We start from the raw sequence: 25046 nt of genomic DNA, 5'->3' as shown, positions 1-25046 counted from the left end.
GGATCCCCCGGTTCTGCACCCCAGTCCCTGCCGCTGCCTCTGGATCGGAACAATAAGTTCACTCTCTCACAGACGGGTTTAACCCTTTGTGCCTCAGTGTGCGGCTCCAGGTTAAAGGCAAAGTAGCCGCTGCGCTCTGATCCTTTGATTTGCCCTGTGAGTGGCCGTGGCCGGTGGCGCTGTGGCCGCAGTTGAAAGGCGCTACAAGTCCCGGTCGGGGCGTTTGATGTGGGATCTGGACTTGATTAGATCAATACTTTCTTTCATTTGCAGAGGGAAGAGGGCGCAGAGGGTCCCCCGCTGACTTGAGAGGGAGAGCAGATTAGCGTGGAATTTAAAGGACACAATAAGAATCACAGAGCCATGAGTAGCTCTTTGTTGGGCGCCCAACTCTCACATCTCAGCAGCAGCTTCAGAGAAGACGCCCCGCGCCCCCCGGTGCCAGGGGAAGAAGGGCACACGCCGTGCCAACCCCCCGCGAGAAGCCAAAGATCAAAGCCCGCACCCGTCTCATCCAACCCCAGGCGAGACGCCGGCGGCTTGGGCGAACCCGAAGGCAGCGCCTCCCCGGACTCCCCGCTGGCGCGATGGGCCAAGTCGCTGCACTCGCTGCTGGGGGACAAGGAAGGCGCCGACCTGTTCCGGAGGTTTCTGGAGCGCCAGCGCTGCGTCGATACCCTGGACTTCTGGTTTGCCTGCAATGGCTTCCGCCAGATGGACCCCGGCGACGCCAAGACCCTGAGAGTGGCCAAAGCCATTTACAAACGGTACATCGAGAGCGGCGGCGGCGGTACCGTGGCCAAACAGCTCAAGCCCCCGACCAAAAGCTTCCTGAGGGATTGCGTCAAGGGGCAGCGCCTCGACCCCTCCATGTTCGACCAAGCGCAGGCCGAGGTCCAGGCCTCCATGGAGGACAATGCCTACCGGCTCTTCCTCAGCTCGGACATTTACCTGGAGTACGGGGAGAACGCCGCTTATTTCAGCAGTGCGGAGTCTGCGGGGTTGGGGGGTGTCACTGGGTACCTTCCCACCCTCAATGAGGAGGAGGAGTGGAGTTGTGTGGACTTGAGGCAGAAGAGCTTGCCCTCTGTGCTGGGTCTCTCTACCAAAGCCCTGAGGGCCACCATCAGCTTGAGGGCCAAGGAGCCAGCTGAGAGTGGCTACAGGTAAGCTCTCTGTGCTCTCAAGCACCTCATTGGCTATAGAGGTTCTGCTGATGTCCAGCGGGTGGTTCTGAGATGTTTCCAGGGACCAGGATGTCACTGGGGGCCCATAAAGTACTAGTGCAGTGATGGGGGGCCCCACTAGCCCTGTTTTTATTTACTCATCACTAAGCTATGGTTTGGCCCAATGTCATCAGGGAAGGGGTTAACAACAAGCTTCGGTGGACAGAGTGGAATAGGTTAACCCCTTGCTTAGAGCAGCCAGAGTGAATTGGTTTAATCATTTGCTTAGAGCAGGCAGAGTGGAATGGGTTAACACCTTGCTTAAAGCAGGCAGACTAGAATGGGTTAACCCCTTACAATGGTCAGGGTGGAATGGGTTAACCCTTTGCTTAGGGCAGACATAGTGGAATAGGTTAACCCCTTGCTTAGAGCAGGCAGAGTGGAATGGGTTAACCCCTTGCTTAGAGCAGGCAGAGTGGAATGGGTTAACCCTCTTGCTTAGAGCAGGCAGAGTGGAATGGGTTAACCCCCTTGCTTAGAGCAGGCAGAGTGGAATGGGTTAACCCCTTGCTTAGAGCAGGCAGAGTGGAATGGGTTAACCCCTTGCTTAAAACAGGCAGAGTGGAATGGGTTAACCCCTTGCTTAAAACAGGCAGAGTGGAATGGGTTAACCCCCTTGCTTAGAGCAGGCAGAGTGGAATGGGTTAACCCCTTGCTTAAAACAGGCAGAGTGGAATGGGTTAATCCCCTTGCTTAGAGCAGGCAGAGTGGAATGGCTTAACCCCTTGCTTAAAACAGGCAGAGTGGAATGGGTTAACCCCTTGCTTAGAGCAGGCAGAGTGGAATGGGTTAACCCCTTGCTTAGAGCAGGCAGAGTGGAATGGGTTAACCCCTTGCTTAGAGCAGGCAGAGTGGAATGGGTTAACCCCTTGCTTAGAGCAGGCAGAGTGGAATGGGTTAACCCCTCACTGGAGGGGGCAGAGTGGAATGGGTTAACCCCTTGCTTAGAGCAGGCAGAGTGGAATGGGTTTACCCCTCACTGGAGGGGGCAGAGTGGCATGGGTTTACCCCTCACTGGAGGGGGGCAGAGTGGCATGGGTTTACCCCTTGCTGGAGGGGGGCATAGTGGCATGGGTTTACCCCTCGCTGGAGGGGGCAGAGTGGCATGGGTTTACCCCTTGCTGGAGGGGGGCATAGTGGCATGGGTTTACCCCTCGCTGGAGGGGGCAGAGTGGCATGGGTTTACCCCTTGCTGGAGGGGGGCAGAGTGGCATGGGTTTACCCCTTGCTGGAGGGGGGCAGAGTGGCATGGGTTTACCCCTCGCTGGAGGGGGCAGAGTGGCATGGGTTTACCCCTTGCTGGAGGGGGGTAGAGTGGCATGGGTTTACCCCTTGCTGGAGGGGGGTAGAGTGGCATGGGTTTACCCCTTGCTGGAGGGGGGCATAGTGGCATGGGTTTACCCCTCGCTGGAGGGGGGCAGAGTGGCATGGGTTAACCCCTTGCTGGAGGGGGCAGAGTGGCATGGGTTAACCCCTCGCTGGAGGGGGCAGAGTGGCATGGGTTTACCCCTTGCTGGAGGGGGGCATAGTGGCATGGGTTAACCCCTCGCTGGAGGGGGGCATAGTGGGTTCCATGTATCTGTTTCCCTGACATATAGGAATGTTCCTCTCTGCTGCTAATTGTCACCATGTGGGTGCGGAGGGGGGGGTATTTGGAAGCCTCAGGGGGTAACAAATGAGAGGCTTAGAGAGGGGGGGCTTGTGGGGCACAGAGGTTGCCTGGGAGTCGGGGTAACAGCACTCGGGTTTGTGAGGGGAACCCAAGAAGTTCTGCTGTCGGTTCTTCCTCAGGGAAAGGAAATGGGAGCAGTGAGAAGGAGTAGTGCTGGCAGGCACCCACCTCCCAGCTAATCAGGGTGCCCAGTGGGAGTCAGTAGGTACAGGAACGGGTGCTGCGTGCCCTACTTAGTAATGATGTACGGCGCAGCAGGCAGGCCGAGAGTGCCAATAGGGGCAGGTACTTGCCATAGGCTGTGAGTGGCTGCCAGGTAGGTACTTATATTAGCTGCACAGGCATCAGTCTGCAGCATGAATCCAGGGGTCCAGATATAGCGCCCCCGGGGGGGCATTAGTTTGGGGTAGGGAGGGCTAAAGGGAGCCATGAAGCTTGGCCACCTAGGCCACTAGTAGGGCAAACGGCCTGAGCTGACCCTGGTCTGTGGCACCGGGAGGGCTGCCCTCGTGTGGCCATTTTTGTAACTGCACCCAAGGAGCTGTAGTTCAACTCGCTAGCCCTGCACTATCCTCAGGCTTGTATGGGTGGAGGGGAAGGAGTTAAATTGTACTGTATATACAATTAGCCTGTAGCTGTCTGTGTGTCTGCAAAATCTCCCATGAGCCTCAGCTGCCCCCCAAGTGATTATTGTTACTAGAGAAGGGAAAAGCCAGTCCCTGCCAATAGCAGCTGCAACAGCGCCACCACTGAAACAGGAGGCCACAGCAGGAACTGCACCCACACCTGTGGTTCTGTAGGACGAAGGTTCTGTCCATCTAAACTACAACTCCCCGCGCCCACAGACTGGCACTGACTGGCACAGCATGCAGGGAGTTCAGTGTGAGCTCTGTGACTGGCACAGCATGATGGATAGGACTAAATAATGGACTCCTCTCTCCCTCCCCCCCAGGTCACACAGAAGGAACGACCCCACCAACCCTTACCATGTGTTTGCCCCGGCCACCAGTGCCAACGAAAGTGAGGTCTCCAGCGATGCCATGACTGACGATTCCCTCTCCATTACAGACAGCAGCGTGTAAGTAAATCCCTTGCACCCTAACTGGATTTGGGGTGTCTGGGGTCAGGGTCGGGGTCACCTTTAGGGAGAAGATAGTCGTGCCTTTGTGCCATATGTTATGGTTGGTTGAGGGTGGGCTCTGGTTGGTCATGGTGGGCTCTGGTTGGTCATGGTGGGCTCTGGTTAGTCATGGTGGGCTCTGGTTGGTCATGGTGGGCTCTGGTTGGTCAGGACCTGCTCTGGTTGGTCAGGACGGGCTCTGGTTGGTCAGGACCTGCTCTGGTTGGTCAGGACGGGCTCTGGTTGGCCAGGACCTGCTCTGGTTGGTCAGGACAGGCTCTGGTTGGTCAGGACCTGCTCTGGTTGGTCAGGACGGGCTCTGGTTGGTCAGGGCAGGCTCTGGTTGGTCAGGACCTGCTCTGGTTGGTCAGGGAGGGCTCTGGTTGGTCAGGGAGGGCTCTGGTTGGTCAGGATGGGCTCTGGTTGGTCAGGGAGAGCTCTGGTTGGTCAGGGAGGGCTCTGGTTGGTCAGGGTGGGCACTGGTTGTTCAGGGAGGGCTCTGGTTGGTCAGGACGGGCTCTGGTTGGTCAGGGTGGGCTCTGGTTGGTCAGGGTGGGCTCTGGTTGGTCAGGGTGGGCACTGGTTGGTCAGGGTGGGCACTGGTTGGTCAGGATGGGCTCTGGTTGGTCAGGGAGGGCTCTGGTTGGTCAGGGTGGGCTCTGGTTGGTCAGGGTGGGCATTAATGGATTGACTAGTGCCTTATTTGGTTAAACCCACGGGTGGCATTGGGCATTTTGTGGGCAGGAAAGCTTTGTGCCCCTCCCCTCCCTGCTGTTCTTTTTTTGTTTCTTTTAAAAGGATTTAATTTTGCCTCTGATCTGCCCCAATCCTTTATTTATGGGGGCGCTGCCGGGGGGCTTCATCCCCTTATTTTACAGACCAGACTGATTGATGCTAACGAGGTCACAGGCTCGTTATGGGCTGTGGCCAAGTGGAGGTGGGAGGGGCTTCATATTCACCCAATCTCATTGCAAAGCTGGGATTCTTTAATTGCCATTTAATAAGCAACTCCCTGTGAGCTGGGCCCTCCCATTGGCTTATGGGACTTGTACTTACCCCCCAGCCCCCCTGTGTGGGAATTGAACCAGAGCTCAACTGACCCAATGTGGGGTTCATTCCCCCCCAACCACTGAGCCCCAGTAACCCTTACTGCCCAGGTACCCCAGTAACCCTTATTGCCCAGGTACCCCAGTAACCCTTACTGCCCAGGTACCCCAGTAACCCTTATTGCCCAGGTACCCCAGTAACCCTTACTGCCCAGGTACCCCAGTAACCCTTACTGCCCAGGTACCCCAGTAACCCTTACTGCCCAGGTACCCCAGTAACCCTTACTGCCCAGGTACCCCAGTAACCCTTATTGCCCAGGTACCCCCAGTAACCCTTACTGCCCAGGTACCCCAGTAACCCTTACTGCCCAGGTACCCCAGTAACCCTTACTGCCCAGGTACCCCAGTAACCCTTACTGCCCAGGTACCCCAGTAACCCTTACTGCCCAGGTACCCCAGTAACCCTTACTGCCCAGGTACCCCAGTAACCCTTACTGCCCAGGTACCCCAGTAACCCTTATTGCCCAGGTACCCCAGTAACCCTTACTGCCCAGGTACCTCAGTAACCCTTACTGCCCAGGTACCCCAGTAACCCTTACTGCCCAGGTACCCCAGTAACCCTTATTGCCCAGGTACCCCAGTAACCCTTACTGCCCAGGTACCCCAGTAACCCTTACTGCCCAGGTACCCCAGTAACCCTTACTGCCCAGGTACCCCAGTAACCCTTACTGCCCAGGTACCAGCGCCACTCACTGTGTCTGTCTTTCCCCACAGGGACAGCATTGCCCCCTACAGGATGGGCAGCAAGAAGCAGCTGCAGTGGGAAATGGCGCGGAGTGTCAAGGCCAATGGGCTCGTGTCTCTGCCTCCTTTTCCTGTAAGTTTGGGGCGCAGCCTTTGTAGGGTTTTGGGGGGAAGAGATTTCCAAATAAAGATTTAGATAATAAACTCCAGTGCTCCCCAGTGCTGCCCCTTATAATGGGGACAGTAGGGCAAGATGGAGACAGTAGGGCAAGATGGAGACAGTAGGGCAGGATGGAGACAGTAAGGCAAGATGGAGACAGTAGGGCAAGATGGAGACAGTAGGGCAAGATGGAGACAGTAGGGCAGGATGGAGACAGTAGGGCAGGATGGAGACAGTAGGGCAAGATGGAGACAGTAGGGCAAGATGGGGACAGTAGGACAAGATGGAGGCAGTAGGGCAAGATGGGGACAGTAGGGCAGGATGGAGACAGTAGGGCAGGATGGGGACAGTAGGGCAAGATGGGGACAGTAGGGCAAGATGGGGACAGTAGGGCAAGATGGGGACAGTAGGGCAGGATAGAGACAGTAGTGCAGGATGGAGACAGTAGGGCAAGATGGGGACAGTGGGGCAGGATGGAGACAGTAGGGCAGGATGGAGACAGTAGGGCAAGATGGAGACAGTAGAGCAAGATGGAGGCAGTAGGGCAAGATGGAGACAGTAGGGCAAGATGGAGACAGTAGGGGAAGATGGGGACAGTAGGACAAGTTGGAGACAGTAGGGCAAGATGGAGACAGTAGGGGAAGATGGGGACAGTAGGGCAAGATGGAGACAGTAGGGCAAGATGGGGACAGTAGGGCAAGATGGAGACAGTAGGGCAAGATGGAGACAGTAGGGCAAGATGGAGACAGTAGGGCAAGATGGGGACAGTAGGGCAAGATGGAGACAGTAGGGCAAGATGGAGACAGTAGGGCAAGATGGAGACAGTAGGGCAAGATGGAGACAGTAGGGCAAGATGGGGACAGTAGGGCAAGATGGGGACAGTAGGGCAAGATGGGGACAGTAGGGCAAGATGGGGACAGTAGGGCAAGATGGAGACAGTAGAGCAAGATGGAGACAGTAGGGCAAGATGGAGACAGTAGGGCAAGATGGAGACAGTAGGGGAAGATGGAGACAGTAGGGCAAGATGGAGACAGTGGGGGAAGATGGGGACAGTAGGGCAAGATGGGGACAGTAGGGCAAGATGGGGACAGTAGAGCAAGATGGAGACAGTAGGGGAAGATGGAGACAGTAGGGCAAGATGGGGACAGTAGGGCAAGATGGAGTGCTGAGTATTTGGGTCTCTGGCAGTGGGTGTCTCTCAGTGCTGAGTATTTGGCTCTCTGGCAGTGGGTGTCTCTCAGTGCTGAGTATTTGGGTCTCTGGCAGTGGGTGTCTCTCAGTGCTGAGTATTTGGCTCTCTGGCAGTGGGTGTCTCTCAGTGCTGAGTATTTGGGTCTCTGGCAGTGGGTGTCTCTCAGTGCTGAGTATTTGGGTCTCTGGCAGTGGGTGTCTCTCAGGGCTGAGTATTTGGGTCTCTGGCAGTGGGTGTCTCTCAGGGCTGAGTATTTGGGTCTCTGGCAGTGGGTGTCTCTCAGTGCTGAGTATTTGGGTCTCTGGCAGTGGGTGTCTCTCAGTGCTGAGTATTTGGGTCTCTGGCAGTGGGTGTCTCTCAGGGCTGAGTATTTGGGGCTCTGGCAGTGGGTGTCTCTCAGGGCTGAGTATTTGGGTCTCTGGCAGTGGGTGTCTCTCAGGGCTGAGTATTTGGGGCTCTGGCAGTGGGTGTCTCTCAGGGCTGAGTATGTGGGTCTCTGGCAGTGGGTGTCTCTCAGGGCTGAGTATTTGGGTCTCTGGCAGTGGGTGTCTCAGGGCTGAGTATTTGGGTCTCTGGCAGTGGGTGTCTCTCAGTGCTGAGTATTTGGGTCTCTGGCAGTGGGTGTCTCTCAGGGCTGAGTATTTGGGTCTCTGGCAGTGGGTGTCTCTCAGGGCTGAGTATTTGGCTCTCTGGCAGTGGGTGTCTCTCAGTGCTGAGTATTTGGGTCTCTGGCAGTGGGTGTCTCTCAGGGCTGAGTATTTGGGTCTCTGGCAGTGGGTGTCTCTTCAGGGCTGAGTATTTGGCTCTCTGGCAGTGGGTGTCTCTCAGTGCTGAGTATTTGGGTCTCTGGCAGTGGGTGTCTCTCAGGGCTGAGTATTTTGGGTCTCTGGCAGTGGGTGTCTCTCAGGGCTGAGTATTTGGGTCTCTGGCAGTGGGTGTCTCTCAGGGCTGAGTATTTGGGTCTCTGGCAGTGGGTGTCTCTCAGGGCTGAGTATTTGGGTCTCTGGCAGTGGGTGTCTCTCAGGGCTGAGTATTTGGGTCTCTGGCAGTGGGTGTCTCAGGGCTGAGTATTTGGGTCTCTGGCAGTGGGTGTCTCTCAGTGCTGAGTATTTGGGTCTCTGGCAGTGGGTGTCTCTCAGTGCTGAGTATTTGGGTCTCTGGCAGTGGGGTGTCTCTCAGGGCTGAGTATTTGGGTCTCTGGCAGTGGGTGTCTCTCAGTGCTGAGTATTTGGGTCTCTGGCAGTGGGTGTCTCTCAGGGCTGAGTATTTGGGTCTCTGGCAGTGGGTGTCTCTCAGTGCTGAGTATTTGGGTCTCTGGCAGTGGGTGTCTCTTAGGGCTGAGTATTTGGGGCTCTGGCAGTGGGTGTCTCTCAGGGCTGAGTATTTGGGTCTCTGGCAGTGGGTGTCTCTCAGGGCTGAGTATTTGGGGGCTCTGGCAGTGGGTGTCTCTCAGGGCTGAGTATGTGGGTCTCTGGCAGTGGGTGTCTCTCAGGGCTGAGTATTTGGGTCTCTGGCAGTGGGTGTTTCTCAGGGCTGAGTATTTGGGTCTCTGGCAGTGGGTGTCTCTCAGGGCTGAGTATTTGGGTCTCTGGCAGTGGGTGTCTCTCAGTGCTGAGTATTTGGGTCTCTGGCAGTGGGTGTCTCTCAGGGCTGAGTATTTGGGTCTCTGGCAGTGGGTGTCTCTCAGTGCTGAGTATTTGGGTCTCTGGCAGTGGGTGTCTCTCAGGGCTGAGTATTTGGGGCTCTGGCAGTGGGTGTCTCTCAGGGCTGAGTATTTGGGGCTCTGGCAGTGGGTGTCTCTCAGGGCTGAGTATGTGGGTCTCTGGCAGTGGGTGTCTCTCAGGGCTGAGTATTTGGGTCTCTGGCAGTGGGTGTCTCAGGGCTGAGTATTTGGGTCTCTGGCAGTGGGTGTCTCTCAGTGCTGAGTATTTGGGTCTCTGGCAGTGGGTGTCTCTCAGGGCTGAGTATTTGGGTCTCTGGCAGTGGGGTGTCTCTCAGGGCTGAGTATTTGGGGCTCTGGCAGTGGGTGTCTCTCAGGGCTGAGTATGTGGGTCTCTGGCAGTGGGTGTCTCTCAGGGCTGAGTATTTGGGTCTCTGGCAGTGGGTGTCTCAGGGCTGAGTATTTGGGTCTCTGGCAGTGGGTGTCTCTCAGTGCTGAGTATTTGGGTCTCTGGCAGTGGGTGTCTCTCAGGGCTGAGTATTTGGGTCTCTGGCAGTGGGTGTCTCTCAGGGCTGAGTATTTGGGTCTCTGGCAGTGGGTGTCCTCTCAGGGCTGAGTATTTGGGTCTCTGGCAGTGGGTGTCTCTCAGGGCTGAGTATTTGGGTCTCTGGCAGTGGGTGTCTCAGTGCTGAGTATTTGGGTCTCTGGCAGTGGGTGTCTCTCAGTGCTGAGTATTTGGGTCTCTGGCAGTGGGTGTCTCTCAGGGCTGAGTATTTGGGTCTCTGGCAGTGGGTGTCTCTCAGGGCTGAGTATTTGGGTCTCTGGCAGTGGGTGTCTCTCAGTGCTGAGTATTTGGGTCTCTGGCAGTGGGTGTCTCTCAGTGCTGAGTATTTGGGTCTCTGGCAGTGGGTGTCTCTCAGTGCTGAGTATTTGGGTCTCTGGCAGTGGGTGTCTCTCAGTGCTGAGTATTTGGGTCTCTGGCAGTGGGTGTCTCTCAGGGCTGAGTATTTGGGTCTCTGGCAGTGGGTGTCTCTCAGTGCTGAGTATTTGGGTCTCTGGCAGTGGGTGTCTCTCAGGGCTGAGTATTTGGGGCAGTGTAGCAGGAAGTGGGGCTCATCCCCTACTGCCCCCCGGTCACATGACTGGCACAGCCGGCTCTCCCTGGGCCTGTAGGGCTGTCGGTGCCAGTTCAATCTCCAGGCTGTGGGCACTCAGTCTGTACTGGCTCAGGGTCTGTCTGGCTTTGGGCTTCTGTAGCCTTTCCAGGTATGGGGCCAGTCTGTATTCCCTCCCTAGTGATTGGTAGATCGTAAGCTTCTGGGAGTTTGCTATCTCTTCCCTCCAATCACAGACATATTGCTCTTTTGACTGATGTATTGTTTGTGTTACTTGGCCTTTAGTCAGTGGGTGGGGGGCTTGGGTGGGCAGGGTGCTGATGAGTTGTTTGCCCCGGGTCTCATTGTGCAACAAGGCTTTATGGGGGTAGGCCATGGGGTTGCTGTGTGTAGGTGTGCCCAGTATGAGATCGCCCCCTGCTGTATGGCAAACAGTAGGGGAATGTGCCCAGCTCAGCCCGACAGGCACTGTTTGGGGGGCTCCGGGGGGTGTGTAGGTGTGCCCAGTATGAGAGCGCCCCCTGCTGTACGGCAAACAGTAGGGGAATGTGCCCAGCTCAGCCCGACAGGCACTGTTTGGGGGGGTGTGTAGGTGTGCCCAGTATGAGAGCGCCCCCTGCTGTACGGCAAACAGTAGGGGAATGTGCCCAGCTCAGCAGAATTCCAGGTGGAATATTTCTGTTGGGCTAGAGTCCCATTTGGGTGGGTGTGGGTAGGGGATCGGACCCCACACTTCGCTGCCATAGAGAAGGATTGGGGCAATGACACTGTCGGAGAGTTTAAGCCAGACTCTTACTGGGGGTTTAAGGGGGTACCGGTGTCTCCTGATGGCATAGAAGCTTCTGCCCCCTGTCTCCCTCTCTCCCCCAGTCTCTCTCTCCCATTCCCTCTCTCCCCCAGTCTCTCTCTCTCATTCCCTCTCCCTCTCTCCCCCAGTCTCTCTCTCTCATTCCCTCTCCCTCTCTCCCCCAGTCTCTCTCTCTCATTCCCTCTCCCTCTCTCCCCCAGTCTCTCTCTCTCATTCCCTCTCCCTCTCTCCCCCCAGTCTCCCTCTCTCATTCCCTCTCTCCCCCAGTCTCTCTCTCTCATTCCCTCTCCCTCTCTCCCCCAGTCTCTCTCTCTCATTCCCTCTCCCTCTCTCCCCCAGTCTCTCTCTCTCATTCCCTCTCCCTCTCTCCCCCAGTCTCTCTCTCTCATTCCCTCTCGCCTCTCTCCCCCAGTCTCTCTCCCATTCCCTCTCTCCCCCAGTCTCCTCTCCCATTCCCTCTCTCCCCAGTCTCTCTCTCCCATCCCCTCTCCCCCAGTCTCTCTCTCTCATTCCCTCTCCCTCTCTCCCCCCAGTCTCTCTCTCTCATTCCTCTCCCTCTCTCCCCCAGTCCTATCTCTCTCATTCCTCTCCCTCTCTCCCCAGTCTCTCTCTCTTCATTCCTCTCCTCTCTCTCTCCCCCAGTTCTCTCTCATTCCCTCTCCCTCTCTCCCCCAGTCTCCCTCTCTCATTTCCCTCTCACCTCAGTCTCTCTCTCTCATTCCTCTCCTTCTCTCCCCCCAGTCTCCCTCTTCTCATTCCCTCCTCTCCCCCCAGTCTCTCCTCTCCTCATTCCCCTCTCCCCCAGTCTCTCTCTCTCATCCCCTCTCCTCCCCAGTCTTCTCTCTCATTCCCTCTCCCCCAGTCTCTCTCTCTCTCATTCCCTCTCTCTCTCTCCCCCCATTCCTCTCTCAGTCTCTCTCTCCCATTCCCTCTCTCCCCCAGTCTCTCTCTCTCATTCCCTCTCTCTCTTTCTCTCCCCCCTGTCTCTCTCTCTCCCGCAACCCCTCCCACCCCCCCAGTATTTGATGTCTGACAGCCGCCTTGAATTTGTGACTCCTGAGCGCTTGCTGATAGGCTGCTTGTAGTACAGAGGGCTGCTCTGAGTGGAAGCAGTCTAGTAGCGGCCGAGTCTGCCGGCAGGATGGCGCTCCATGAAGCGCGCCGTGGCGAATAATACCCCCGCAGCTCAGACCGCAGCCTGGCAGCAGTGGCGGCGCCGCTCCGCTAACCATGCTCTTCCTTCTCCCCGCTAACCCATGGCTCTCCCTTGCTCGCCCCGCTAACCCATGGCTCTCCCTTGCTCGCCCCGCTAACCCATTGCTCTCCCTTGCTCGCCCCGCTCTCTGTAGAGGACGCACCGGCTGCCCAGCGAGATGACCCCCATGGAACCGGCGGTGTTTGCGGCGGAGCTGATCGTTCGGCTGGAGAAGGTGAAGGAGAATCTGGAGGAGAGGGGCAGCTCGGAGGAACAGCACCACACAGAGGTAATTATCTGCCCCACTGCTAGGGGGGCCAGGGGGCAAGGGGCTTTTCAGTGGCAATGCTCTGGGCCTGGGGTCTGTGTGTGTAATAGGTGAGTGCCTGATGTTAGTGTGTGTGCAGGGCCGCCATTGGCACAGGGTTTGGGGGCTCCCTGGGCAACTCACTAAATACCCCCCAACGCCACTCACACTGACACCACTCACACTGTCCCCACTCACACTGGCGCCTCTGGCACTGACACCACTGACACCACTCACACACCTCTGGCACTGTCCCCACTGGCACTGTCCCCACTGGCACTGTCCCCACTGGCACTGTCCCCACTGGCACTGTCCCCACTGGCACTGTCCCCACTGGCACTGACACCACTGGCACTGACACCACTGGCACTGACACCTCTGGCACTGACACCACTCACACCTCTGGCACTGACACCTCTGGCACTGACACCACTCACACCTCTGGCACTGTCCCCACTGGCACTGACGCCTCTGGCACTGACACCTCTGGCACTGACGCCTCTGGCACTGTCCCCACTGGCCACTTGTCCCCACTAGCACTGACGCCTCTGACACTGTCCCCACTGGCACCACTGGCACTGTCCCCTCTGTAGAGTTAAGGGTTTTGTCTGTGTCCCCCCATAGGAGGAGGAAGAGGACTGCGAGACCCCTGTGTTCCTTCACCCGACCTCCCCCCCATACCAGCCCCTGCCCTCTCTGCCCTTGGGTGCAATGAAGAACCCCCAAGCCATCCTCGATGACCACTTGTCCAGGGTTTTGAAGACCCCCGGATGCCAATCTCCAGGGATGGACAGGCACACCTGCCCCTCATCCAGACAGACCCCACCCTCCGTGGCCCAGCCTGCAGCCGGTACCGCCCTGCGCTCTCCTTGCCAAGGGCTTTGCCAACAAGCCGACCACAAAGCACGTGCACCACCACTACATTCACCAATCACACCCGCCAATTCCAGAGGAATTAGGCCGAACCGTGTGCGGGTCTCCAGTGCGTCTGCAGCGCCACCACCCAGTACTCTCTACCTGCAAGCAGACATCCCATGCCAAGGCTTCAAACACTCCCTGCTACCTCTAGGCATCTGGCTTATGGCCCTGCCTGATGGTTTCATGCAATGCCATCCTTCCAATAATAGCACCCAGCGGCAGCGCTGGGGATGCCATAGGAGGTGACGTGCGCATAAGACTGCAAAGGCAAAGTGGATTAACACTAGGGGAATCACAAAAAGTGGAGGACCCTATTATTGGCAGTTAAAAGTGGTGTAAAAACTAGGTGGAAAACATTTTCTCCCAGATTCACAAACAAAATCCGCCTAAATTCCACTCAACCGCCACTCTTTCCGTGTTTGGTGAAATGCAAAGACAACTTACAGACAACTTTTGAATTGTCGTTAAACTCATTTATACACGTTTTAACGACATTTTTTCACGACTTTTCAAAGGAGTGAAGCCGTTTGTAACTCAGACAAATTGTAAAGCTCTGCAGTTTTGTTTGTTTCACCCAGTCTCCATTTCTTCCTCTGGTAGGCCCTGGTGCGTCTAGAAATCATAAAGGATTATCAGCCTTATTGTTAGGGGGCAGTCTCTGTCCACCTAGAACTATAGGGGCAAAACCCTCATTAACATTTATCAACAAGTAAATCAGCTGGATTAAAAAAAAAGTTAATTAATATCTGTCTATATAATTTCCCCCCCGACTATGGCAGGATTATGGGAATTTACTAATCATGGGGCAATAATAACATTTGTCTGAATATATTGAAACATTTATTAATAGAAAAAGTAAAGCCTCCGGGGCCAATGTTTAGTTTACAGCAGTGCCCCTCTGTAATCCCCTCACTACATTTGCCCAAACTTATCTGCTCCCCCATAGCAGAGCGCAAACTACAGACTACCTTGACAGCATGCCCCCACCTTTCACAGCCGCCATCTTGGGATCAGCAAGCAGCATCCTACACACTGGCACCCACACTGGATATTGGACAGGGTTGGGACTGCCCAACAGGGCACTGGATAAAGACCCGGCCCTAGTCCGGTGGATCTATTCCCCGATTTGGGGGGCCCTAGTCCTTTGGACTCTATTCCCCCAGTTGCGGGGTCCCTGTCCTGTTGAGCTCATTCCCCGGGCATTTGGGGGCCCGTCCGTTGGAAGCTCTATGCCTCCGGCATGTTGGTGGGGGCCCTATACTGTGGAGCTCTTATCCCCGGGTTTGTTGGTGGGGGGCCAGTCCTGTTGGAGCTCATTCCCCGGTATGTTGGTGGGCCATATTCCCTTGTTGGGAAAAAAGCTTTTTTTTCTATTCCCCGGTATGTTGGTGGGGGGGCCATAGTCCGCTGTTGGAGCTCTATTCCCCGGCATGTTTGGGGGCTCTATCCTTTGGAGCTCTATTCCCGCCGCGAGTGGTGGGCGGCCCTATCCTCTGGAGCTCTATTCCCCGGGCATGTTCGTGCGCCATATCTTTGGAGCTCTATTCCCCGGCATAGTTGGTGGTGCCCTATCCTTGGAGCTCTATTCCCCGGTATTTGTGGGGCCACTAAGTCCTGTTTGACTCTATTCCCTGCGCATGTTTGGGCAGGGGCCTAGTCCTGTTGGAGCCTATTCCCTGATCGTTGTGGGCCCTATCCTTTGGAGCTCTATTCCCCCGGCATGTTGGTGGGGCCCTAGTCCTGTTGGAGCTCTATCCCCGGCATGTTGGTGGGGGCCCTATCTTTGGAGCCTATTCCCCGCATGTTGTACTGCGGGGCCCTAGTCCGTTGGACTCTATCTCCCGGCAGTTGTGGCCCTATCCTGTTGGAGCTTCTATCCCCGGGCATGTTGGTGGGTGGCCCTAGTCCTGTTGAGCTCTATTCCCGGCATGTTGGTGGCGGCCCATCCTGTGGAGCTCTATTCCCGGGCATTTGTGGGGGCTGAGCTTCCTGTTGGAGCTCTTTCCCCGGTCATGTTGGTGGGGGGGCCCTATCCTGGCGAGCCTATTCCCCGGCATGTTGTGGGGGGCCCTAGTCATGTGGACTCTATTCCCCGGCATGTGTGGGGGCCCTATCCGTTGACTCTATTCCCCGAATGTTGGGGGGCCCTGTCCTGTTGGACCTCAGTCCCGCGAAGTTGTGGGCCCTAGTCTTTGGACTCTATGCCCTCGGGCATGTTGTGGGGCCTAGTCCTGTTGGAGCTCTATTCCCCTGGCATTGGGGCCAGTCCCTGTGAGCTCTATTCCCCGGCATGTTGGTGGGGGCCTAGTCCTGTTGTAGCTCTATGCCAGCCGGGCATGTTGGGCCTCTATCCTGTTGGAGCTCTATTCCCCGGCATTTGGTGGGGGCCCTAGTCCTTGGGCTCTATTCCCGGCATGTTGGTGGGGCCCTTAGTCCTGTATGGAGCTTTTTTTTTTTTTTCTTTTTAAAAATTTATCCCCCCCGGCATGTTGGTGGGGGCCCTATCTGTTGGACTCTATTCCTCCGCATTGTGGCCTTAGTCCTTTTGAGCTCATCCCCGGCATTTGTGGGGGCCCTATTCCGTTGGACTCTATTCCCCGGCATGGTTGTGGGGTCCCTTAGTCCTGTTGAGCTCTATCCCCCGGCATTTGTGGGGGCCCTACCTTGGAGCTCTATCCCCGCAGTTGTGGGACCAAATGAGTGGGGCTGGAGAAGACGATTTAGCCCTTAATCTCTTAACAGAAGGGAATTACACAAAATATAGAAAACATAAGTTTCCCTGCAAAGTAAAGTTACCCCTCAGAAATGCCCAAGCTGAATGCAAATCCTGTGGGTAAAAATCCCCCCCCGAGGCTCCTGCGCCGTGGGACTGTGTTTGTGGCACCGACCACATTTACTAACAGCTAAAGCAAAATTCATACAAAAAAGTCGAAAAAATGACAAAAATCTGAAAACTGTTTAAAAGACAAATGGACAAAAATGGCAGACAGAGTTTGTATTTGAAAATCTGACTCCATTTTATTTTGTCTCAATTATCAGCAGTTTTGTGAATTCCCCCCATATGGTTCAGCAGTACAACTCCCGCACCCACGGCAGCCGAAACTGCACGATGTATACTGCCCTATTTTGCCCTGTTGCCAGGGTATTGCCCACAGAACTAGTTATATAGATGAGCCATACTGAGTCACCCCCCCCCCCCCCCTCTGGGGTTTACATTGGCTGCTCTTTTTGTTCCACCCCACTGCCTCCTATCCCAGGAGTTGCTCCCGATGGGCCGGACGTCCGGCCACTGCCCACCTTAATACAACTGCCGGCGAGCAGCTCACTGCGTAGCAGCTGCCCAGCGCTCATAAGTGTAGAAGGAGAGCCACAGAGGCCACAAAGCTCACAGTAAACTCCGTATTGATGCTGCTCCCAACGCTGCCGCTCTTACCCTCTCCAGACTTAGCTTGGCCTGCTCTCTACCCTCTCCCAGATGCTGCTGCTCTCTACCCTCTCGCAGACTGCTTGCCTTGCTCTCTACCCTCTCCCAGACTGCTTGCCTCTTCTCTACCCTCCCAGACTGCCTTGCCTGCTCTTCTACCCCTCTACAGATGCTTGCCTGCTCTTACCCTCTCCCAGACTGCTTGCGCCTCTACCCTCTCTCGACTGTTCTCTCTCTACCCTCTCCCAGACCTGCTTGCCTCTCTCTACCCTCCCAGACTGCTTGCCTGCTCTCTACCCTTCCCAGACGGCTTGCCGCTCCTACCCCTCACGACTGCTTGCCCTGCTCTCACCCTCTCCCAGGACTGCTGTCTGCTCTCTACCCTACTCCCAGACTGCTTGCCTCTCTCTACCCTCTCCCAAGACTGCGCCTGCTCCTACCCTTTCCTCAGACTGCTTGCCTCTCATCTACCTCTCTTCAGACTGCTTGCCTGCTCTCTACCCTCTCTCAGACTGCTTGCCTGCTCTCTACCCTCTCCCAGACTGCTTGCCTGCTCTCTACCCTCTCCCAGACTGCTTGCCTGCTCTCTACCCTCTCCCAGACTGCTTGCCTGCTCTCTACCCTCTCCCAGACTGCTTGCCTGCTCTCTACCCTCTCCCAGACTGCTTGCTCCGCTTGCTCCCAGACTGCTTGGGAATGGGTTACAGTGCCATATTCATACAGGTGACATCGCCCCCTGCAGGAGTGTATGGGGGCTGCGCATAGCTGCGTTAGTTTCACGCCTTTCTTTATCCCCACAGCCTGCAGCACAGCAAGAAGAACCCTCCTATTGAACCTCGCTCCCTGTCTGCAGAGCGCCCCCCCCACCATCACACTTGGGGTACGTGCACTGGGCACCCGCGCAGCCTGCCGCCCTCCCATCCCTCTGCCCAGGAGCTGCCAGCGCCCCCTGTGCCCACTCCCAGTACCCTGGCGCAGCTGGAGGAGGCCTGCCGGAGACTCACGGGAGCATCCCAAGCCCCCAAAGCAGAGGTAGGTACCAACTGTAAGTGTGCGGGTGTTGCCCCCCCCCCCCGTGCTGTGTCGGGTTTTGGGGTGCAGTTGATATTACTAATCACCTCAGCTGGCGGCGCACACAGCAAGGCCCCCCCCCCCCCCCCCCCCCCCCGGTTCTACCGTCAGTTCTCTGCTCCGCAGCCCAAACAAACCTGACGCCGCTTCAGAGGCTTCTGCCTCCTTTCTCTTCAGACTCCCCCCCCCTGCCCCCCCACCTCTCTGGCTGATCAAGGAGCCCCCCACCTCTCTGGCTGATCTAAGGAGCCCCCCACCTCTCTGGCTGATCTAGGAGCCCCCCCACCTCTCTGGCTGATCTAGGAGCCCCCCCACCTCTCTGGCTGATCTAGGAGCCCCCCCACCTCTCTGGCTGATCTAGGAGCCCCCCCACCTCTCTGGCTGATCTAGGAGCCCCCCCACCTCTCTGGCTGATATAGGAGCCCCCCACCTCTCTGGCTGATCTAGGAGCCCCCCCACCTCTCTGGCTGATCTAGGAGCCCCCCCACCTCTCTGGCTGATCTAGGAGCCCCCCCACCTCTCTGGCTGATCTAGGAGCCCCCCCACCTCTCTGGCTGATATAGGAGCCCCCCACCTCTCTGGCTGATCTAGGAGCCCCCCCACCTCTCTGGCTGATTAAGGAGCCCCCCCACCTCTTCACTTTCTGCACTTGAAACGCCCAGTTGGACCCCCAGAATGTGTGACCCCCCCCCCAGCCGCTCCCCAACTTGTGTTTGTTTTGCTCATTTGCATTTCCCACTCAGCGGCGCCCCCGAATTCTCTTTCCTTTGGCAGCACTCTCCTCTCTCCACCTGTGCCATCTGGGTCACTGGTATGGCATGGGGCACTGGGCTGCATGGGGGCACTGGGGTGCATGAGGGCACTTTACTGCATGGGGCACTGTACTGGCATGGGCACTGGGCTGTAGGCGGCACGAGCTGTATGGGGCACTGGGCTGTATGGGGGGCACTGGGGCTGGCATGGGCGGCACTGGTACTGGCATGGGGGCACTGGGCTGGTTATGGGCACTTACTGCCATGGGCATCGCTGGCATGGGTCACTGGCTGGTTGGGGCACTGGGGTGTATGGGGCATGGGACTGTATGGGGGCAACTGGGGCTGCTATGCTGTATGGGCGGGCACTGGGCGTGTGCTGTATGGGGGGGCACTGGGGCTGCTGTGCTGGTATGGGGGGGCACTGGGGCAGCTGTGCTGCATGGGGGGGCACTGGGGCTGGTATGGGGGGCACTGGGGCTGTCTATCCATGTGCACCAATGAATGTGCTTGTTACATTTTGCCCCCCACACACTGTACTGATGAATCCATTCTCTCCCCCCCGTTTCTATTCCAGATGTTCCGTTACTGGGCAACAGAGAATCCACCCCACCCCCAGCCAGTCGGTACCCGCACCCCTTCCCACACCTGCCCCGGTGCCTGATGAGTAAGTGCCAGCGCTGTGTGCCAAGCTGCCATGTGATTGTGTCATGTGACTGTCCTACCCCTCAGAGCTTGCAATCCAAAGTATTATTCCCCCCTCCGTATACACTGTGTGCCACCCAACAGAAAAATCGGCCCTTAGACCCCCGGCAACTTTAGGTATTATTATTATTATATCTTGCAACCACTCACTGAAAAGAACTGCCTGGTTGCTAGAGGATCTGGGACCTTAGCAACCAAATTAAACCAGTTAAAATTTCAGTCCAAAAAGACAGCAAATGATGCTACACAGTCTGTGGCAGTGACAGGGTTAAGCTGCACCATTCAGAGCATTTCTATTGGCCTGGCACTGCTGCTCACTGTCCAATCAGAGGGGCCTGCAAGGCTCAGAGCCCCAATATAAGCTCAGTCATTGGCTCAGGGCCCCCCTCCCATAACTGGTACCAGCGTTGCCCCCGTGGCATTTACAGACCCTAATCCCACCCCTCCCATTAATCCGTGTTTGTGGCCGTATAGCCCAAGTGACACCCCAATTTCATGGTCTCTTTCTCCCCTCTGCCCCCCCCCCAGCCATAAGGAGCCAAAGAGGCCGCCTGTGCCCCTTGACCCCCCCGGGGAGCTGATGGTCACCTACTTCTTCTGCGAAGAGCAAATCCCGTACCGGCGGCTGCTGAAATCCCACAGCCTGACCCTGGGGCACTTCAAGGAGCAACTGAGCAAGAAAGGCAACTACAGGTACGGGGCCCCCCACTATTCCCCTGTAAGGGGCCCCCCACTATTCCCCTGTGAGGGGCCCCCCACTATTCCCCTGTAAGGGGCCCCCCACTATTCCCCTGTGAGGGGTCTCGGCAACCGCATGAGTCGCACCTCTTGTATGTCATTAGGTAGGGGGCCCCCTGTGCCCAATCCACTGCAGGAGGGACGCCCTATAGTCATACCAAACTCCAGCCCCTGTATCCTGCCTCTTCTGCCCCTCCAGCCCCTGTATCCTGCCTCTTCTGCCCCTCCAGCCCCTGTATCCTGCCTCTTCTGCCCCTCCAGCCCCTGTATCCTGCCTCTTCTGCCCCTCCAGCCCCTGTATCCTGCCTCTTCTGCCCCTCCAGCCCCTGTATCCTGCCTCTTCTGCCCCTCCAGCCCCTGTATCCTGCTTCTTCGCCCCTCACCCCTGTATCCTGCCTCCTCTGCCCCTCCAAGCCCTGTATCCTGCCTCCTCTGCCCCTCCAGCCCCTGTATCCTGCCTCCTCTGCCCCTCCAGCCCCTGTATCCTGCCTCTTCTGCCCCTCCAGCCCCTGTATCCTGCCTCCTCTGCCCCTCCAGCCCCTGTATCCTGCCTCTTCTGCCCCTCCAGCCCCTGTATCCTGCCTCTTCTGCCCCTCCAGCCCCTGTATCTGCCCCTCCAGCCCCTGTATCCTGCCTCTTCTGCCCTCCAGCCCTGTATCCTGGCTCTTCTGCCCCTCCAGCCCCTGTATCCTGCCTCCTCTGCCCTCCAGCCCCTGTATCCTGCCCCTCCAGCCCCTGTATCCTGCCCCTCCAGCCCCTGTATCCTGCCCCTCCAGCCCCCTGCCTCAGCCCTGTATCCCTGCCTCCTCTGCCCTCCAGCCCCTGTATCCTGCCTCCTCTGCCCCTCCAGCCCCTGTATCCTGCTTCTTCTGCCCCTCCAGCCCCTGTATCCTGCCTCCTCTGCCCTCCCAGCCCCTGTATCCTGCCTCTTCTGCCCCTCCAGCCCTGTACTTTCTCTTCTGCCCTCCAGCCTTGTATTCCTTTCTTCTTCTGCCCCTCCAGCCCCTGTCCATGCCTCTTCTGGCCCCTCCAGCCCCTGCTATCCTGCCTCTTCTTCCCCTCCAGCCCCGTATCCCTTTCTCTCTGCCCCTCCACCCCTGTATCCTCCTTCTTCTGCCCCTCCAGCCCCTGTATCCTGCCTTCTCTGCCCCTGCCATCCCTGTATCCTTGCCTCTTTCTGCCCCTCCAGCCCCTGTATCCTGCTCTTCTGCCCCTCCAGCCCCTGTATCCCTGTCTTCTGCCCCTCCAAGCCCGCTTGTACTCGCCCCTCCAGGCCCCTGTATCCTGCCTCTTCTGCCCCCTCCAGCCCCTGCTATCCTTTCTTCTTCTGCCCCTCCAGCCTTGTATTCCTTTCTCTTCTTGCCCCTCCAAGCCACCTGTATCCTGCCTTCATCTGCCCCTCCAGCCCCCTGTATCCTGCCTCTTCGTTCCCCTCCAGGCCCCTGTATCCTTTCTCTTCCCTGCCCCCCCTTCCCCCAGCCCCTGGTTATCCCTGCCTCTTCTTGCCCCTCCAGCCCCTGTATCCTGCCTCTTCTGCCCCTCCAGCCCCTGTATCCTGGCCTTCTTTCTGCCCCTCCAGCCCCTGTATCCTGCTTCTTCTGCCCTCCAGCCCCGTTCCTGCCCCTCCAGCCTGTATCCTGCTCTTCTGCCCCTCCAGCCCCTGTATCCTTTCTCTTTTGCCCCCCAGCCCCTGTATCCTGCCTCTCTCTCGTTCTATCTGCCCAACCCCAATACCCTGTGCCCCACCCATGCCCTCTGTGCCCCTGACTTGATCATTGTGATACACATTGGGGGGCTGAGCATTATGGGGTACAGGCAGAGGCAATGCCCCCCTTATTAGCCGTTCTATAGAGCCCAGGCAGCATTATGTGCCTCTAGCCGTGAATATCCTGTAAATGATATCCTTATATTATACAATAGGGGCCACATGATGTAGGAAAGTCATTGGCGCCTCCATGTTGTCACTGTGCTTAGGGCGATGCCCCCTTACGGTGTCTCCTCCCCTTTGCTCCCCCCCAGGTATTACTTTAAGAAGGCCAGTGAGGAGTTCGAGTGCGGGGCAGTGTTCGAGGAGATCCGGGGGGACGACACCATGTTGCCCACCTACGAGGGGCGGGTACTGGGGAAAGTGGAGCGAATTGACTGAATTGACATTCCAGGCCCGACGTCTGCTTGGCACGTTAACCCCTCTGTGCCCAGGACTCCACTGGGGGGGCGGAGTCAGCACCAACTGTGCCCGCCTTGCCCAGCTCCTATGCATCGTACATGTGGGTGTGACCCCGATAAACTCTTATTTTCCTATTTATTGAACGTTCCGGCCGCTGTTTGGCCTTTGCTGCTGCATTGATTGGGGGAGGAGCCTCTGATACTGAAGCCCCGCCCATTACTCCCACAGCACTTATGTGGTGCTTCCCGCCCTTTCATTTATTTCCATATTAAGGGCCCAATAAAAACTGCCGACTCCGCCCATCCAGACCAAGCCTGTGTCTTATTGGCCTTTAGGGGCGGAGTCAAAGGTGTTATTGGTCTGTGTATGTCGGTCACCTGATCCCTGCCAGCGTGTCGCTCACCAGTCATGTGATATTTTATTTAAAGAGCCACTACATTTAATATATTTAATTGCCAGCAGTTGGTAATGGAAGTCCAGCTCCCAGCATGCTTAGCTGAGCATTCCCAGCTCCTGATATTGTTATAATTCTATTGTATTGTCTCCCTGTATAAAGTGTAATATATGGATGTGATATTCTAACGGCAACTCCTCGTGCCTCTATGGTGAGAATTCACTGTCGCCCTGTGTGGGGTCTAAAGCTTCCCTTCATTCAAGGGGTTAATGGATCTTCTTTCCGCCTTTTCATGTCTCGTACTTCTGACTCTCGTCCAACTTATACTGTAAATGATTTATTATATGCAGAGTTACCCTTTAATGAACAGGTCACATGGTACAGTAATTATTGTAATTAAGAGATGTAGCATTTATTAAAAAGTTTATATTTTTTGCAAATTAATGTTTTTTCTTTATTCTGTTATTAAGCTTATTATTTATATAGAAACATTGGGGTAACAGTCCCCCCGCTATAGTTCCAGGGGTACCCAGGGCACAAATAAGCACTCACCCCAAATCCCCCCCTAACTGGCCTTCAGGCTGGGCCCCCTTAGCCCATAACAAGGTTACAGATATATAGAAACATTGGGGTAACAGTCACCCCGCTATAGTTCCAGGGGTACCCAGGGCACAAATAAGCACTCACCCCAAATCCCCCCTAACTGGCCTTCAGGCTGGGCCCCCTTAGCCCATAACAAGGTTACAGATATATAGAAACATTGGGGTAACAGTCACCCCGCTATAGTTCAGGGGTACCCAGGGCACAAATAAGCACTCACCCCAAATCCCCCCTAACTGGCCTTCAGGCTGGGCCCCCTTAGCCCATAACAAGGTTACAGATATATAGAAACATTGGGGTAACAGTCACCCCACTATAGTTCCAGGGGGGCGGGGCTTATCCAATATAAGACCCTCCCTGCATGAAGGGAAGGAGGAGCCAAGATATTTCTCCTTTCCTGCTGAGTGAAGTAAAGGGTAACTAACCCTAAGATCTGCACTAATGGCCGTGACTTGAACGGTAAATCAATGAATTTCAGTTGCTGAGATCTTAGGGGTAAATTATGGGGGCAGTGAGGTTTGGGGGTATTGGGGTGGGGGGCATGTAACCTTTCCTCCAGCCTCTGATCCCTAAACAACCTACTTGGGGTTCATAGGGTCACCCCCTCCTCGCTGCTTGGGAACAGGAAAGGGCGCAGGCTGATGATGTCAGTGGGTGGGGCAAAGGTACAAGGGGCGGGTCAGTTCCATTAGGGTTTGGCCAATGATGTTGTGGTTGGTGATTCTTTTGGAGTTTCAGCAGCTATCTGGTTGCTAGGATCCAAATGACCTTAGCAACCAGGGAGTGGTTTGAATGATAATGAATATATACCAGCGCCGGTGGAACCAATAGCCGAGCCCCCTCCGCTGCTTCATTGTGAGGCATCAAAGGCGCCGGTTGTTTCCCCCCAAACGGACCCCCAGCGCCCCCCCTTCAGCTCCTTCTCCTTTGCTTTGTGCCCATTGATTTGCGAGTGACGCGGCGCCGATTCTGTGAGCAGATCAGTCGGACTTTGCGCCGGGGGGGGGGTCACGCCGAGCGCCGGATCCGAGACTTAAGGAAACCGCAGGCGCCGGCGCCGCTCAAAGAACTTTCCAAATCGATGGATTCATTGAGTTTCTGTTTTTCTCACGGTTCCAGCGACTCCCGACGCCCGGGGGGGGGGGGCTTATTAGTCAGAACTTATTTTATTATTTCTAATTGAGTTTGATGCAGTCGGCGGCTCAGGAATCGGCTCTTCCCGGAGAAGAAAGGAGAGTTTTGAAGTTTGGGCATCAAAGGGGCAGTTAGCGTGGGGGGCAGTTAGCGTGGGGGGGGGGCGTATTATTGTGCCGCCATTAAAATGCACCACACTGAGCCCCCGCTCCTCCCTGGGAAGATAAATGTTCCACTGGCAGCTTGAGACCGTCCCCTCGCCCAGCGCTCTCGCTCTGTTATCAGTCTGGCGAATCCCACCCACCCGCGCCGGCTGTCTCTGCCGCACAAGAAAGTCTCTTCAAGTGCCTGACAGTCTGGCGTCTCACTGGGCATCAAAGTCTCTCTCTTCCTCTGAACGAGCCGCGAATTTCTGCACTTTATTTCCAACGAGCGAGACAGATCCTTCATTAACCAATGCTCTGACAGTCGCACTTTTATACCGCTCTATTCATAGACTGGCAAATATGGGGGGGCCCAGACACCCAAAGTGAGGGGACAGTAGGGCAGGATGGGGACAGTAGGACAAGATGGAGACAGTAGGGCAAGATGGGGACAGTAGGGCAAGATGGGGGCAGTAGGGCAAGATGGAGACAGTGGGGCAAGATGGGGACAGTGGGGCAAGATGGAGACAGTGGGGCAAGATGGAGACAGTGGGGCAAGATGGAGACAGTAGGGCAAGATGGAGACAGTAGGGCAAGATGGAGACAGTGGGGCAAGATGGAGACAGTGGGGCAAGATGGGGACAGTAGGGCAAGATGGGGCAGTAGGGCAAGATGGGGACAGTAGGACAAGATGGAGACAGTGGGGCAAGATGGAGACAGTGGGGCAAGATGGAGACAGTAGGGCAAGATGGGGA

General features: G+C 56.4%; 2 protein-coding genes across 2 annotated transcripts in view; both read left to right on the top strand.

Moving 5' to 3' along the window:
• Positions 1 to 378, top strand: part of cep112 (centrosomal protein 112kDa) — a 93316-nt gene extending 92938 nt beyond the window's left edge. Inside the window, exon 28 of the transcript XR_004220625.1 lies at positions 274 to 378. The gene's annotated coding sequence lies outside the window, so the exon portion shown is untranslated. The remainder of the gene's footprint in view (positions 1 to 273) is intronic.
• Positions 344 to 22854, top strand: LOC116406464 (axin 2). Its single transcript, XM_031894211.1, is given in 10 exon segments — positions 344 to 1166; positions 3851 to 3976; positions 5839 to 5941; positions 12093 to 12227; positions 12870 to 13114; positions 13116 to 13251; positions 17362 to 17619; positions 18988 to 19073; positions 19644 to 19808; positions 21873 to 22854. Coding segments are annotated over 10 exon segments (2184 nt in total). The 5' UTR covers positions 344 to 363; the 3' UTR covers positions 22000 to 22854.
• The last annotated feature ends 2192 nt before the right edge of the window (positions 22855 to 25046 follow it).

This window comes from Xenopus tropicalis, chromosome 10 (genome assembly GCF_000004195.4).
Source record: "Xenopus tropicalis strain Nigerian chromosome 10, UCB_Xtro_10.0, whole genome shotgun sequence".
In the NCBI taxonomy this organism is placed as follows: domain Eukaryota; kingdom Metazoa; phylum Chordata; class Amphibia; order Anura; family Pipidae; genus Xenopus; species Xenopus tropicalis.
This window is presented reverse-complemented; position numbering and strand designations above follow the sequence as displayed.